Source organism: Phyllostomus hastatus, unplaced genomic scaffold (genome assembly GCF_019186645.2).
Source record: "Phyllostomus hastatus isolate PE091 unplaced genomic scaffold, TTU_PhHast_1.1 phas_scaffold_21, whole genome shotgun sequence".
NCBI lineage: Eukaryota > Metazoa > Chordata > Mammalia > Chiroptera > Phyllostomidae > Phyllostomus > Phyllostomus hastatus.
This window is the reverse complement of record NW_025334017.1, coordinates 47,462,866-47,477,605: the sequence shown is the minus strand read 5'-3', so window position 1 is coordinate 47,477,605 and position 14,740 is coordinate 47,462,866. Positions and strand designations below refer to the sequence as shown.

Here is a 14,740-nt window from a genome sequence, read left to right as displayed (position 1 = left end):
TTCCTGTCCGTGCGGTGCCGAGGGCGGCACGTCACGACAGGCTGCGCTCCGGGGACACAGCGCAGGGCAGGCTGGCCGTCTGGACGGAAGATGCAGAGTGGACGGTGGGTCCCGGTGAAGAACAGGCCCAGCCACCGTCCCGGGCGGGGTTTGCTGGGGAGACGCCATGGCCGTGAGTGGACGCACCGGGACTGGAGGCGTGTGCGGGGCGAGCACGTGAGCAGGAGCAGCATGCTGGGGGGCTCCAGGTGGCCCCCACCCCTGGGGCGAGTTCCCACCCGCGCTCTCCCCCGGGGAAGCGGGCTCCGTGGGCAGTGGAAGAGCGGCCCGGACCAGCCAGACCGAGGAGCAGGGATCCTGCCCGGAACAGCTGAGGCCACGTGGGGCTTCGGGACGTCGGCTTCGTGCCAGGTGGCAAAAGAGCATGCGGTTTCCAAACCTCGGTGTTTTACAAAGCGCAGGTTCTGGTCAACATACACTTCCGTTTTAAATTAACAGTAGAAGAGGAGCTTAACAAGATCTTTAAGTTCATTTCTAAGTAGTGCGTGCGTTAAACATGTAAAGGGTAAAAATTACGGAATAGAATGGAACAAAAACGAGAGTTTCGGATCCCGCTTTCGGCGGTGCGGCTACAGCAGCGCTTGCAGAGCAGCGCAGAGACGCGGCGCGGGGGTGGGCCTGCGGCGCGGGCGGGATGGGAGTCAGAGGCGGCGGCCCGGGCCCGGGAGAGCCGAGGAGCTGCTGTGCACCGGGGCCCTCCCTCCGTCCCTCCTCCACCCGCAAGCCTCCCTCCCTCCCGGACAGCGAATGATAACGTGGGAACATGACGCAAGCACCTCTGAAGATAAGCCCAGCGAGGCGCAGCTGGAACGCCAGCTGTAACAATGTTAGGGTCGAAAAGGAAACTAACTGCAGCAGTTTCACGTTGTTTAAGTCATCGTGGGATGCTGCCGACTTGACGCTGACCCTCGGAGAACCTAAAAGGAAAGGATACAGTTGTTCGCAGGGTTATGACTACCGCCCGGGACGTACAGGAGGGTTAGGACCCGTCAGGCCCCGAGTCCCACAGGCAGGCTTTCCCGAACTCGAGGTCAGAGCTTCGCCCGGCGTGGTGGAGAGTGGGGGGAGGGGGGGACGACTTGGCTTATGTTAAATGTGAGCCCGGAGAGTTCCAGAGGTGGGTTTTACCGGCCACTCTGACCCCCGTAAGGATGCTGGGGGCGGGGGGCACACCCAGGCGAGCCCGCGGGGCACAGGGCATGGTGCTCGGCCACAGGGAGACGCGTCGCTGTGAGGAGGACCCTCCTGCTTTTGACGGAAGTGCAGACCGGTGACCGGTCTGGGGGTCTGGAGGTCTGTGCCGGGGGGCCCGCGCATCCTGGTGTCGGACAGCAAGGCCCTCGTCTGGCTGTCCGCCCACAGGAGCGGCCGTGGGGCGTGCCCGGTGCTGGCGTCCTGCCCGGTGGTGGGGGCGCACAGACTGTCCGCCCCACGGCTCCGTCTCAGACTGGCGATGGTGCCGGGCAAGACCGGCAGGCCGAGTGCTTCTGCTGCCAGGCGGGCCGAAGTCCGCGTGGTTTCTCCCATAGGGCGGCTCCCGGTAGCGCTTGGTTGTCTTGAACGTCATTCGAGACAGTTTCGTTGGGTTGCGTTGTGACGGCCGTCCTATCAGAGGGCGTTAAAAGACAAAAATGGTGTTTGTGTGGCCGCTTTAATATCGAAGAAGAGAGGAAATACACCACATTTTGGGCATGTTATGCTTTATTATTTCAAGAAAAGTGGAAATGCAGCTGAAAAGCGATGAAGGGTTTCTGCCGTGCGTGGAGAAGGCGCTGTGACTGACCGCACGTGTCAGCGGTGGTTGTGGAGTCTCGTGCTGGAGGCTCCTCGCCCGAGGGTGCTCCGCGGGGGGTGGGCCGGTTGAAGTGGTCGGCGATCCAGTCGAGACCCTGATCGGGAACAGTTCGCATCACGCCGTGCGGGAGGTGGCGGACGGACTCAGACACCCAAGTTTACGAAGCTGTCAGTGGAAGTGAGAACCGTGTCTTCGGGGTCACGGGAAGACCACGCGGACCGGCCGGCCCAGCCCCGGGTGCGGTGTTCACGCCTGCGGAGCCACACGGTGGGACGCCGACGGGGGCGCGGGCGCAGCGAAGACACAGGCCTGTGTGGGGGCAACGTCTGAACCGTGGCTCGAACCCAGCCGCGGGGAAGGGAAGCGTGGCCAGTGTTTGCCGATGCTTTCCTTTGAAACAGCTGAAGGGGTGGGCGGGGTGGGCGGGGTGGGCGAGGTGCGGAAGTGCATCTGGAGGCGCAGAGGGCTCCGCGGGGCCTCTGTTGTGTGCGTTTGCGGGGGCGCACAGCCCGGCCGGGGTGGCAGCGGGGTGGGGGCAGGACCGGGGTGCAGGGCCCGCCGCCGCGGTCCCACTAGCTGCGTGTCCGGCCACAGTGCACGCTCCGAGTCGGGTTGTTTTGGCGGCTGGTGGTGGTCGGGCTTTGTCTCGGTGCCGTAGCGCTGAGTGAGAGCATCGGCGGGTCGAAGGCTTCAGGCCCAGCATCGGGGGGGCCGGGGGGCCGCTCGCTCACTCTGCCCTCTGATGGCTCGTGTGTTGCTGAAGGTCGGGAAGAGCGGGAACATTCCGGCAGGCACCACCGTGGACACGAAGATCACCCATCCGACCGAGTTCGACTTCTACCTGTGCAGTCACGCCGGCATCCAGGTAAGGCTGGGGGGTCCCCTGCGGGCGTCTTGGCGTCCCTGTGATGGCGTCTACAGCAGGCCCGCGGGGGGCGTGAGCCTCGGGCCCGGTGCTCCTGGGGGCTCGGGGCTCCGTGGGAGGGGCTGCAGCCCATGGTCGGGTGGCTAACAGTGGACAGGGGCTCGGAAGGGCCCAGTGCTGGGGACAAAGGCCCCGCAGGGTTGCTGGGGGGCTGCCCTTCAGACAAGATGAGGTCTGGGCAGCGGGAGCAGCGTCCAGGCACAGGTGGGGCAAAGGTGTTCCTGTGTGGCTGGTGCTTAGCGAGCTGGATGGAAGTTGGCCTCACAGTGGGCGACAGAGGTCTCAGGAGATGTGGGGAGGGCAGTGAGTGGCAGAGGGGCCGACTCCGCATGAATTTGGCCCCCCATCCCTGGCGGGGGCCCGCCCTGCACCCCCCTTACACCGTGCCAGGCCCTGGGAAGGGCACTCGGGCTCGTCAGCTCTTCAGGGCTTTCCCAGTCTCTCTCAGCGAAGAGACACCCGTGGGCCGAGGGCCGCTCCGAGGGAGCACTGCCGCCGCGGCGGGCCGCACCCGGACCCGCGCGGCCGCACCCCTGGGACAGGGGGACTCGGAGCTGGGTGCGCGTCCTGCCCCAGAGCTTCCTCATGCGGGGGCTTGGGTCTCAGGGGCACGTGAGGACTCCCAGGTCCCTCCCCGGGTGGTGCGAGCCCAGAAAACGAGCGTTCGCTGTGAACTCGGCCCTTCCGCCCTGGGGTGACACCCCAGGGTCTTCCCTGTCATCTCTCAGTGCCGCCACCCGCCCCAGGCCCCCGTCCTCCGTGCCCAGGCCCCTCTCTGGACGGGGCCGCCCAGCGGAGGCTTGGGTTCTGCGCTTGCTGCGGCTGGTTCTTCCTCGGCCAGCCCCTGGGGTGCGGCCCCGCCGGCGGGGCCCCTCGGGCTCACCGAACGGCTGAGCCTCTGGCCCTGTGTCCTCTGCCCGGGCCCTTCCGGAGGGGCCCCTTCTCTGCTGAGATAGTTGAGTGGGGGGGCGCACACGGGCCTCAGAAGGGCTGCCCTGCCGTCAGCACGGGGGCCCCAGCAGCCCCTTGCACAGTGTCCCCCACTGCCCACGGGCCTGTGACAGCCACCCGTGAGGTGGCAAAGTAGGACGCCCCCTGGTGCCGCCGTGAAGCAAGGACAGAAGCCACTGTCCCAGCACCCAGCACGGGCATGGAGCGGGCAGCGGCGGCTGGGCGGGCGGTGTCCGGCGGGACTGGCAGGGAGGCGGGCAGGCGGGCTCGGGCCACGCAGTGCGGTGGCTGCACCACCGGTGGTCCGTGCTGGGGAGGCCGGCGAGGCCCCAGACTGCGTAAAACGGCACGCGTGTGCCTGACCCCTTAAGAAGTGTGGTTCACGTGGGACTTGCATCAAGAGGGCTTTTGTCTCCTGCGAGCACAGCCCCGTGGGGGACCCAACGCGCGCCGGCCGCACGGTCCTCCGGCGGCTCTTCCCGTGGCTCTTCTCCGCGTCGGCGGGGCTGTGGTCTGTGGTGTTTACGCGTGGGGCGGTGCGGTGCGTGGTCCAGTGCCTTCTGACAACGATGTGTGATAACGTGAATGTCTGTCTGTCGCTGGCCGCCCCCGCATCCCTGGGGTGCGGCCGAGGCACGGCCCGAGCGTCAGCGTGCCCGCCTGCAGGTGAGTTCCACACGCCTCTCTGACCCTCTCATCTGCTTTTAGGGAACAAGCAGGCCTTCCCACTATCACGTGCTTTGGGATGACAATCGTTTCTCTTCCGATGAGCTGCAGATTCTCACCTACCAGCTGTGTCACACCTACGTGCGCTGCACGCGCTCCGTGTCCATCCCCGCGCCAGCGTACTACGCGCACCTGGTGGCCTTCCGGGCCAGGTACCACCTGGTGGATAAAGAGCATGACAGGTGAGTGGCAGGCCTCTCTGGCTGGAGGTCGCGGCAGGGGCGTCTCTGAGACAGGTGCGGGCGGCCGCTTCTCCAGAGCGGGGAGCCGCGGGGTCGCGGTGGCCGGAGCCGGCGGAACTCCGCCGCCGCCCGTGAGCAGGTGCCTGGTGCGCGGCCCTGACCCGTCACCGGGGGGCTGCCTCGTGCCGCATGCGAGGCTGCACTCTCTGTGTCCCTGTCCCCGCAGCGCTGAAGGAAGCCATACCTCCGGGCAGAGTAACGGGCGAGACCACCAGGCGCTGGCCAAGGCGGTCCAGGTCCATCAGGACACACTGCGCACCATGTACTTTGCTTGACGTGCCGTGTTTACGACCGTGGGCCCCGTCGGACTCACACGAGACCAGCTACACTCAGACCAACCGACACCCAGCCCTTCTGGGACAGCCAGCATCCGACGCGAGACGGCATTGACTTTCACAGACCCTCCACCTCCCAGAATGCCTTCTGCCCCCGACCCCACACTTGGATTTGAACTGCAGACCTGTGTGAGGCCCGTGTCGTAGGAAGTGTGGTTTGCCAAAATCTGTGAGCTGCTCATTCACGCAGAACTCCACGTCCCCTACAGATCTCCCAAAATCAGTCTATGAACTCAGGGCTTTAAAACATTTTAATTTATTTGGTCATTCGATTTACTTGTTTTTAACACAATTCTCTATGAAATTGATGGTCTCAAACTAGCTGTGAATGTTCTCTGAGAGGGAAAGCAGCGCAAACGCGATTGTGGTTTTAAAGCCTTGACCGGTGCGGCGTCGTCACGAGAGTCTCTTTCTCGGGGACGCCGGTGCGCTCCCGACGCGGCTCGCGCCAGCTCCTCCTCGCCCGGGGGCAGGGGCTGCGCCGGGTGCGGCCGCACCTCGTCCCGCCCGCCCGCCTCTCACTGGGCTCGAGGGAAGGCACGGGGCGCGGCGGTCACGTGCGTTTACAACATTTCTAGGTCCAGCGAGATTGGCAGACAAGTGCCATTTTAATAAAAATTTATTTAAAAAAGAAAAAAGAAAAAAGACAATATGCCGACAGTCTAATCATAAGATTTGTCCTCGAGGACTGTGACGTTTATTTTCCAAAGTTTCTAAGGAATACGGGTCTGTGGTGATGAATACAGTACAATCCTTCTTCACTGTTGTGTCTGTGATGTCAGAGAAGAAATATATATATCTGGTTTGCAGTATTAATGTGATAGCTAGACGCCGTTTCTCATTGTGTGGACCGTGGGGTGCTTCTCGTGATCTGTGTAGCAGCGCGTCAGGAGCGTGTCGGAGCCTGGAGACTGGACGGCCCCTCCTGGGTCTCCGTGCCCAAGCGCGGGGGTGTAGACTGTCGCCAGTGGCCGGCCGCCCGCCCACCGCCCCGCCCGCCCCCCGGCCCGCGCCCGCTCGGCCGATCAAGCACAAATGGAATGTATGCGTTCTCCCCCCGGGAAGGGGGTCCGCGAGTCCGAGCGCACCCCCTGCCCCGTGTCTGCTGCTCGGCGGCGGGGCCCTCGGGGCAGAGCGCCGAGACCGAGAGAGCCCCGTCCCCCGGAGGACGGCGGGCGGAAGCCGGCGCCAGGGCCTGACCCCTGCTGGGATCTGCCTTGCGGCCCGGACGCAGGTCGCCAGCGAGAACCGGTTGCACTAAGAGTGGGGCCCGTGGGCCCGTGAAGAGGCGGCGGCAGGCAGCGCTGCCCACGCGAAGCGGGCGGTCTGTGCCCGCAGCCGCCCCGCGAAGAGTCCGTGTCGTGGAGACTCGGGGGAGGGGCCGCCCCTCCCCTGGCGCTGCTCTCGCTCTCCTGGTGTCCCGTCCCCGCCGCCAGCCCTGCCCACCGCCCGGCACCCCGCTCTGGCGCCGCGGTGGGCGAGGACCCCACGGACACGCGGCCTGGCCCGGCGGCAGTGACGGAGGGGTGACTGTTGTTTGTGACGCTCTCTGCCCGGCCTGGTGCGTGTGTGCGTCTTGTTCATGGCATTAGTCTCTTCTTGCTGTACCTTTTTTTTTTTTTTTTTTTTGTCTTTTTTAAATGACGGAAGCCTTTGCTCTGAGAAATGTCGCAGCTCCGTGGTTTCATTGGCAAGTGGCACTTTCTCCTGCGTCCAGAAGGACACACCGATCCACTCTCGGCTTAAATCACTAGGACCCCTCAGGCGAGGAGGGACTCTTCACTAACACACATGAATTAGGTCCGTTTTCAGCCCCTTCCTTGGACAAGGACCCTCTGGAGCTATCTGTCTCAAAAGTGTGTTTGTAGCACGTTTGACAGGATCACGGCGGGGGCGGAGTGGGGCCGGCAAAACGCAGATTCCCAGGCCTCGCCGCGCACCTCCTGGTCCGGGGCCGGCGGAGCCCCCTGCCCCAGGGCTTCCTGCAGAGCGCCCTGCCTGGCGCGGGGCGGGCCGGCCTGGGGGAGCTCCTCCCTCCTCGGCGGCTCCGGGGGACGTTTCCTGAGCTAAAGCCTAGAGAAGTCCGCAGGCCAGCGGAAACGAGGCCTGAATTTTTTAAGAATTGTTTTGGAGGCTGTTTTCCTTCCCATGGGCCAAAGTACTTCGAGAAGGGTACTCTCTACGGCCCTGCGCTTGTTTTGTAAAACTTTTCACAGTAGAGGCATTATTGACACAGACCAAGCGTCTCCGCAGGGTTGGCCACACGCCTCTGTGTGCGTCAGGCGACTCCGAATCCAGACGGCTGTAGGTGCGCTCTCAGGTAAATCACTGTTTCCCCAGACTCCCACCGGTCTCCTGCGGCGAGGGGGACTCTGAGTCCCGAGATGGCGTCAGCCCCCTCCACCCCACCCCTCTTCGACGGAAGCCGGGAGGCGTCCCTTGCCGTCCCCCACCCAGGGCTGCCTCAGGCCCAGGCCGAGAGGGGCCCCGGCACCTGGCTGGCTGTGCACCCCCGCCCCCACCCCCACCCCCAGGTAGTAAGGTGTGCCTTGCTTGAAGCAAACTGAATGTGAAAATGAAATAATGATGTAGAAATCGGGGTTCATGTAACAGAAAAACTGGGATTTATCTCATCTCTTAAAAAAGAGCTCTCCCCATTAGATTCTTACATTGGTACTCTTTGTGGTGGACTTTGAATTACTCGCTTTGAGAAAAATCAGTGTATCTGCATCCCTTCACCACTCTCGGTTGCATCAGACGAGCTCCCGCCCCCCCAAATCCCGGGGGTGGGGGGCGTCCAGGTGGCCATTTTGCAGAGGAGCCTCTGGGTGGCCCCGGGGCTCCGCCCGCCGTCCGGGCACTGCAGGCTCGGGCCCCCCCATCCCCGGTTCGGACGGGCCTGGCGGAGCGGGCGCACCTGCACTTTCAGACAGGGGTCGTTCCGTTCCAGTGTGGGTCCGGGTTTCTGTTACGAGAAGTCCTCACACAAACACTTGTCTTGGCACAGTAGTGGTGTCTGGGCGTCGCTCTCAACCCCCGCGAGTGAGTGTGCGCAGCGAGTGTGCGCAGTGAGTGCGTGCTCCAGGACCGCGGTGGCGACCAGCGGTCCTGGGAGGAGCCGGAGGCCGAGCGACCTGCAGACCCCTCAGGGCTGGCCGGACCCCCCGCTGTCCCCCGTGTTGGCCCCAGCCCCCCAGCACTGGCTGGGAGAGAGGGCTGGGGCCCGTCTGGGGCGGGGGTGTCGATGTTGCGTTAGAGGGTGTGGGTGCTGCCGCCGCGTGTCTCTGCCTTCCTGCTCTGGCTCGGCGCGGGCGTGCCCGCGGGGCCCGGTGGACACTCTGGACACTGTTCCCAGCTTTTGTAAACCGCCGAACGTTTGCCTTCAGGCTTGCCGGATGACTTATTTTTGAAAGCCACAAAATGTAGTTTTTCTGGGTGAATTGTTTTTCTTAATATATGCAGCAATGTAGTTTTACATTGATCTGTGAGGTGATTTAAACTTTATTTTTCCTAGGCAGTTTTTCCAGTCAGATTCTATATTTGATACACTAGGTGAAGGGTGGACCAGCCAGGCGTCAAGCAGCTGGGACACCGGGCTGTGCCCAGGAGCCCCGCGGGGCTAGGGCGGCTTCTCCGCCCCGCGGCTGGAAGCGCTGGGCTCGTTTCCGGAGCCCTCGGGGTCCGGGCAGTTCTCCGGTGGGACCCCGAGCTGCTGGGCAGTGCAGAGGATTTCCGCGGGCATTTTCCTCCCCCTGCGGCGGCTCCGTTGGCGGGGACCGTGGGAGCCGACCGAATTCAGACGGTGGACAACCCCGGTGGCCCAGACAAGCCATAGCCATTCCCCTGTGACCTCTCTCCGACTCGCCCTCGCGCTCCCGAGAAAAGGAATGTACAACAGAGAAGCTTCCTCGGTGTTCCTGCGCCCCACTTTCGGAATGCAACTGTTTCATTTCGGTTTTCAACCCTCCCCCAAGGTGACCCCCTCCGCCCGCCGTGGCCAGCGGCTGCGGCTGCTGCGGCGACGGTCAGCGCGGCCACCGCGCCCCTGGCTTTGTCCCCGGCTGTCCGCGTCACGCGCGCTGCTGACTCTCTTTGGCATGGGAATTTTCGACTCCAGATAATTGCACTGATTCCGACAGCCCCCTTTTCAAGTCACGCCCGGCCCTGCATCTGCTGCGCTCGTTCCGGTGACTGTAAACAGGGCGAGGGGCCGCGGCCGCGGGGGCGCTGCGCTTCAGCCTCGGCCTCGCCGCTCTGCGCTCCCTGGCGGCTTGGCGGCGGCCGGGTGTCTGTCGGCCGGCTCACGAAGCGCAGGTCAGCCTCTCACCCCTTTTTCCAGAAGGTGGTGTGCAGTCCGCGGAGCGGGCGTGCGCTCTCCCGGCGGGCCGCGGGTTCGCGGCTCGGGGGGCTAACTGTGAGCCCCGGAGCCCTTGCCTGGTGCGCGTGATGCCTCCTTCCTTGCTGCGGCGCCCGAGGGCATTTTCTCCTGGCTCCGTCCAGCACCTGCCCCTGCGCAGAGTGAGCGCCTGTGTGGCCCGTGTTCCGAGCTGTCATCTGGCGGCCGCGCGGTCACTGTTGTGTCAGACTGTCGCCGGCGTGGAGAGACCCACAGTCCAGGGCGGCCCCGTCACGCCTGCGACGTTCGCTGGCTCAGCAGTGTCTGCCCTGGCCCAGTGGGTGGCCCTGCCTGTGGTCAGGACGCCCAGGGCCAGGCACACGCAGGGCTCTGAGACCCGCCCCGCCCCCTGGGTGCCCGGTGGTGCCACGTGGACGCCGTGTGGGGCCCTCGGTGCTTCTCTGGACGCGCTTTGCCGTGTTACTGTCTCCGGTGAATGTATCGGCTTGGCCAAATCACTACGGAAGGTGGTTTCTAAATACCTTTTAGTTTAAAAAAAGTAGATGCAGACAAAGGCTACCTCTGAATTCTCAGTAGATTCGTGTTTGTTCTTCAGCGTAGCTGTCCACACTGAAAATAGCCAACGTGCTGCCCGAGTAGACTGAATTGTGAGCGTCTCCCTGTTCCGTGCTGGCGTGAAAATGTGTGTGCCATACTGTGACCCACGGGTGGTCCCCTCCTCGGGGCTGCCCGGCTCCAGGTTTGGGGGCTCGGCCGCCAGCAGGAACATGGTGGGCTGGCCGGAGCGCGGCCTCCGGCGCAGGGGCCGTGGGTGAGCGGGCGCCGGCCTGCTCTCTGGGCCCCCTGGGCCCTGTCCGTGGCGGGCGCACTTGGCCTCCGGCTCCCCCCTGGGGTGGGTTGGAAGTGGCTCCTCTGCCCCCTCTTGCCCTCCTCCCTTTGTGCACCCTCCGTGAACTCACCCGGGCGCTTGAACACCGACTCTCCCGCAGAGCACCCACTTGAAGCAGCCGTGGGGGTCGAAGGGCAGTGCAGGCACACCTGACCTTTGACCTCAGGCCTTGCGTTCCCATCACTCCTGCGAAACACTGACCTGGGGCCCGCCAGCGGGAGGTGCCCTCCCAGTGCCAGGCCCCGTGTGCCCCTTCCCAGTCCATCCCTTCACTGCCAGGGGCGCGCCCCGCCCACATGCCGCTGCTGCTGCTGCTGCTGCTGCTGCGGGCCCCCGCTGCTGCCCCCCATCTTTCCTCCGGTTCCGCGTGTTCTGGAGTCCTCAGAAGAGCAGATGCCCCCTTGGTTTTGTTCTCACGCTGCGGCGGGGCAGGCGGGCGGTTTCGCAGTGACAGGCATCTGGGCGAGGGGCCCTGCTGCCCTGCTGGGCGCGCGCCGCCCTGGGACCGGCAGGGTCGGGGCGCTGGGACCCGGGAGTCGCTGCCTCTCGCCTGCTGTTCTGAGCTGCCACGCTTCTGCTGCCCCACGACGCCCTTCACTCCCGACAGAGCTGGTGTCCTCGCTGGTCTTTCTCGGAGCGCTGCGACGCTGCCCTTGTGCTGCCCACCCCAGGAGGCACGGCCGCGCGGGGGCGCACCCTGTCCGCGGGGGTCCTCGGGCTCGGCCTCGCTCTCAGCCAGGATCCCGCCCAGGGCGTTTGGGGGACGCGGCACAGCGGCCCCCACTCAGCTCGGTCGCGGTCGCGGGGCTGAGGAGCTCAGATCCGCCCCCGGCCTTCTGTGCGCGAGTCTCCAGGGTCCTGAGTGGGCCTCCCCCGCCACGCTCGTGTTGGTGAGAGGCGGCGAAGGACCCGGGGAACTGAGGGTGGCCGGTGCTTCTCTGGGCATGTGTCTCGTGCTGGTCGCTGTGAACACTCTGAGCCGTGGGAGACCCTCGACCGCTCCCGGGTGGGGTGACCCAAGGGTTGAGCCCTCATCTCTCCCCACCCCCTTTCCGGGCGCCGAGGGGCTGAACCAGCTCGTTTCCAGCCCCCTTGGATTTAGGCAGCGCGGCGTCGAAGCTGAGACACCAGACACTGTCTCCCGCAGGTGACCCTGGGAGCTGGGTGTCGAGGCCGACCTCGTGCCGCACCTTCTGAGTCTTCCAGGCCCCGGCCCCACGAGTTAGCTGATCCCAAGAGCAGCCCCCGCCACCGGGCCAGGGGGTGCAGTGCTCGGCGTGTGGGCCTGGGGGGCTGCGGGACCGGCCCGAGGGGCCAGGCGGAGCGTGCTCCGGATGCCCGGCCTCAGCCTCCATGCCTTTCCAGCCCGGGCCTGGGCGCCCTCCCGGAGCCACGCCGGGGCTGCCTCTCCGCTGGCGAGTGAGCCCTCACGTCCCACAAGGCAGTCACCCGCCTCCTGCCGCTGACGCAACTTCTGCTCCTCAGCCTCCAATGCAGTGGGCTGGGATCGCGTGCTCTGTCCCGAGTCGGAAACGCGCGGTGCTGGCCACGTGGCCCTCCCATGCCCAGGAAGACCGACCCCGTAGGCAGGCACTGGCCGTGACCATAAGCAGAACCTGGTGGCTTTGTCCGGAGTCACGCAGCACAAGTGTCTTGTGTCTCGGAATTAGAGTCTTTCAAAGGGGTTGGCATCGTGTCTTTGTGGTGCGTGAGGCCCTCGGCAGTCGGGGGCTGCCCGCTCCCGCTGTCTGTCCATGCGTGGGAAAGCTCTCGGCGGTGCTGCTCTCGTGTGCCTCGTGGCAACGGCACTCTTGAGCCTGGTGGCACCTTGGGCCGAGCAGAGGACCCCGGTTGCGGTGTCTCTAAGATGCAGTTTGTACCTCTCAGTTTCCGGGCCAGGTAGTGAGCGCTGTTCTCGGCTGATGGTCTCATTGCAAAGCACGCTTCCATGTTACGGGATGATTTCATCGGCTTGAAGTTGGAGAGATGACCCCACGTTGTTTGTTTATTTACACGTGTGTAGAGAAGCCCCCTCGACGGCTCCTCTGGGCCCGCCCCTTACCCGGAGCCCCGCCCTCCCCGGGAGGCGCCCCGCCGACACCCTGGCAGTACGTAGTCTAGCACTAAGCCGAGATTCGAGTCCTGAGTTTGACAGTGGGTTCAGTGTGGTTGGTCAAGACGTGGACTCGTGTTTATAACTGTAGAGGCAAGTGAGTTTTTACTTTTTAAAGTTTTAAGAGAATAATTGTAAGTTTCTGTGTAACGAAGTGGCTAATTACTCATTAAATACAAGAAAAGAATGTAGCGTCTAAATCCAGAGTTTTCTTACCTCTGGTACACTTCATACTGCTTACCTAACATGTATTGAGGGGTTTGCCCCCTGAGTTTTATCAACTTTTCTATTTTTATTTTATTTTTATAAAATAATTGAAAAAGAACCAAAAATGAATTAAAAAGTTACCTAGGTAGATCTTGCCCCTTCTTAATTTCCCCCCACAACGAAACATTTTAGAAGACGTTTTGAATCAAAGTGTGTGACGACCATTCCCAGTTTACCCTTTTCTAAGAAGCTCAGCGCCTGCGAGGGCCGTCCCGGCGGTCCCCGCGGCCGCGGCTCGTGCTTGCAATAGAAACCGTGCAGTGCTGTTTTGTAAACCGACAGTTCCTGTATAAACTAGTATTTGTATCCGTTGGCCTCTCTGTGTAACTCATCTGCTACCTGGATTGTAAACGTAACTATAAAATTACAGTACCTGCTGAATTCGATTCCGAGGCTTCACGTCCTTGTCTTAGTTCCCTGCCGTTCCGTGTGTGTGGAGGCTGTCCGGCGCTCGCAGGACGCTCGGTGGTGACGCCACTTCCAATTAAGCCTTAATCAGATGTTCAATTTGTGCGTTTCCAAGTATGCAAAAACATTAGGCAGAGTGAGTGTAAGCTGTCCAGATCAGGATGCTGTACCCTGATTCAACAAGTCTTTTCTCTGGAGTTGCAAAGGGAAGCTTTTGGCGATACATATCTCTTTCCCTCCCTCTCTCTCTCTCCCTCTCTCTCTCTCTCTCTCTCTTTCCCGCCCCCACCCCGTCTGCCCGCACTGGCTGCCGCCGCTTGGTGATGGAGAGGACCGCTGTGCATTTCCGTGGCAGGCAGTCTGTCAGTAAGACCTGTTCTGAAAGTCTTGAGACTTTTTCAGGGTTATTTTGAGTGTTTGAGACTTTCTCCCTCCAGTCCGAGGTTGACTGTGGCTGATGGGGAGGACGACTCGGGCACGGACCCCCTCTCCAGACCTGCTCGCGCTCTGTGCTTTCTTCGGGCAGCGCCTCCCGCCGTCGCTTCTGCGCGTGGCCGAGCGAGTTTCAGTTTCTGTGAGAGCATCTTCAGTGTGGACACACGATCGATTGGAGGGGACCCAGCTTTCTTTACAATGTGGATCTACCTCAGTTCAACAGTTGGGTGCTATTTACGAAGTCTGTCAAACTAAATTGGAAAAAGTAACCAAACAGTGAGCTATAACTCCACATGAAGCTTGAATTCATCATTTCCGTTTATTTAATAATATTTTTATTTATTTTGTGCCTTTTGTGTTGAATCCTAATGCATTGGGGAAAAAAATCAGTCTCAAACATTTTAGATTGCAGGCGGGGAGAGAAGCCCAATTGGCCGTGGCATTCGCTAGAGCTCCCCCAGCCGGCCTCAGCCGCACGTGGGAATCCCAGCTGCCTTCTTGCGAAATGGGACACACTCTGTTCAAGAGAAAATTCAACATTTTACAAACAAATTCCAAACTCTTCTATGCATATATTTATAGCTATCACTTCATTTCCGGTGCCAAGGAAGGGGTGGCCAAAACCAACTCCATGTCCTCTTGCCACTGCTTTTGTTGCCATTCGGGCCCCTCTTCCTCTGGCACGTGAGATGATTTCCTAAGCGGCGCGCGGACAGTTGGCTTCACCCCTCCCGGCCTGGCGGGGGCGCTCGTGAGCACGGGCAGGGGGCGGGGCCGCGGTCAGGAGAGCTTCCGGCAGGTGAGCAGAGGGAGGAAGCTGGCCGCTGGTTTTCCAGGCCTTTGCATTTGGCAGTTTACAATTCTAGACATTTCGTACTCTGGTGGTCTTTTTTAACTCAGTTCTTTGGAGGTAACGCAATATTTTGGAGTCTTAAGAATTTGATTTTATACCAATAAGAAATAAAACTCCAGGATCTTTCCTGGAGTGTCTAGTTTTACTATTTTAACGAGATTTCTGACTATTACAAGAGAACCAACATTCCTTAGTGGCAAAACTTTGAAAGTTGCTTGGGGAGGCTTTTTGCTGCAGGATCTCAAAAACGACGGGATGGTTCCGGTTTAAGTGTTCCGTTCGGCGCTCCCACCCGGTCGGTCCCCGAGCTGAGTGTCTGTCGCGAGGAGTGCGCCACCGTGCGGCGTGCGAGGGCGAGGGCGGGCCGCGCCGCACTTTCTCGGT

The 14,740-nt window shown here is 62.2% G+C and overlaps 1 protein-coding gene across 2 annotated transcripts in view; it reads left to right on the top strand.

Moving 5' to 3' along the window:
- The window catches only part of AGO2 (argonaute RISC catalytic component 2), a 54,900-nt gene extending 49,054 nt beyond the window's left edge, over nucleotides 1-5,846 (top strand). The window contains exons 17-19 of one of the 2 annotated variants that reach the window (XM_045861333.1): nucleotides 2,619-2,720; nucleotides 4,509-4,639; nucleotides 4,866-5,846. In XM_045861333.1, the coding sequence (XP_045717289.1) occupies nucleotides 2,619-2,720; nucleotides 4,509-4,639; nucleotides 4,866-4,974 (342 nt within the window). In that variant the 3' untranslated portion in view covers nucleotides 4,975-5,846. Of the gene's footprint in view, nucleotides 1-2,618; nucleotides 2,721-4,439; nucleotides 4,640-4,865 lie in introns of both variants that reach the window. The other variant, XM_045861332.1, reaches the window with a different exon arrangement.
- The last annotated feature ends 8,894 nt before the right edge of the window (nucleotides 5,847-14,740 follow it).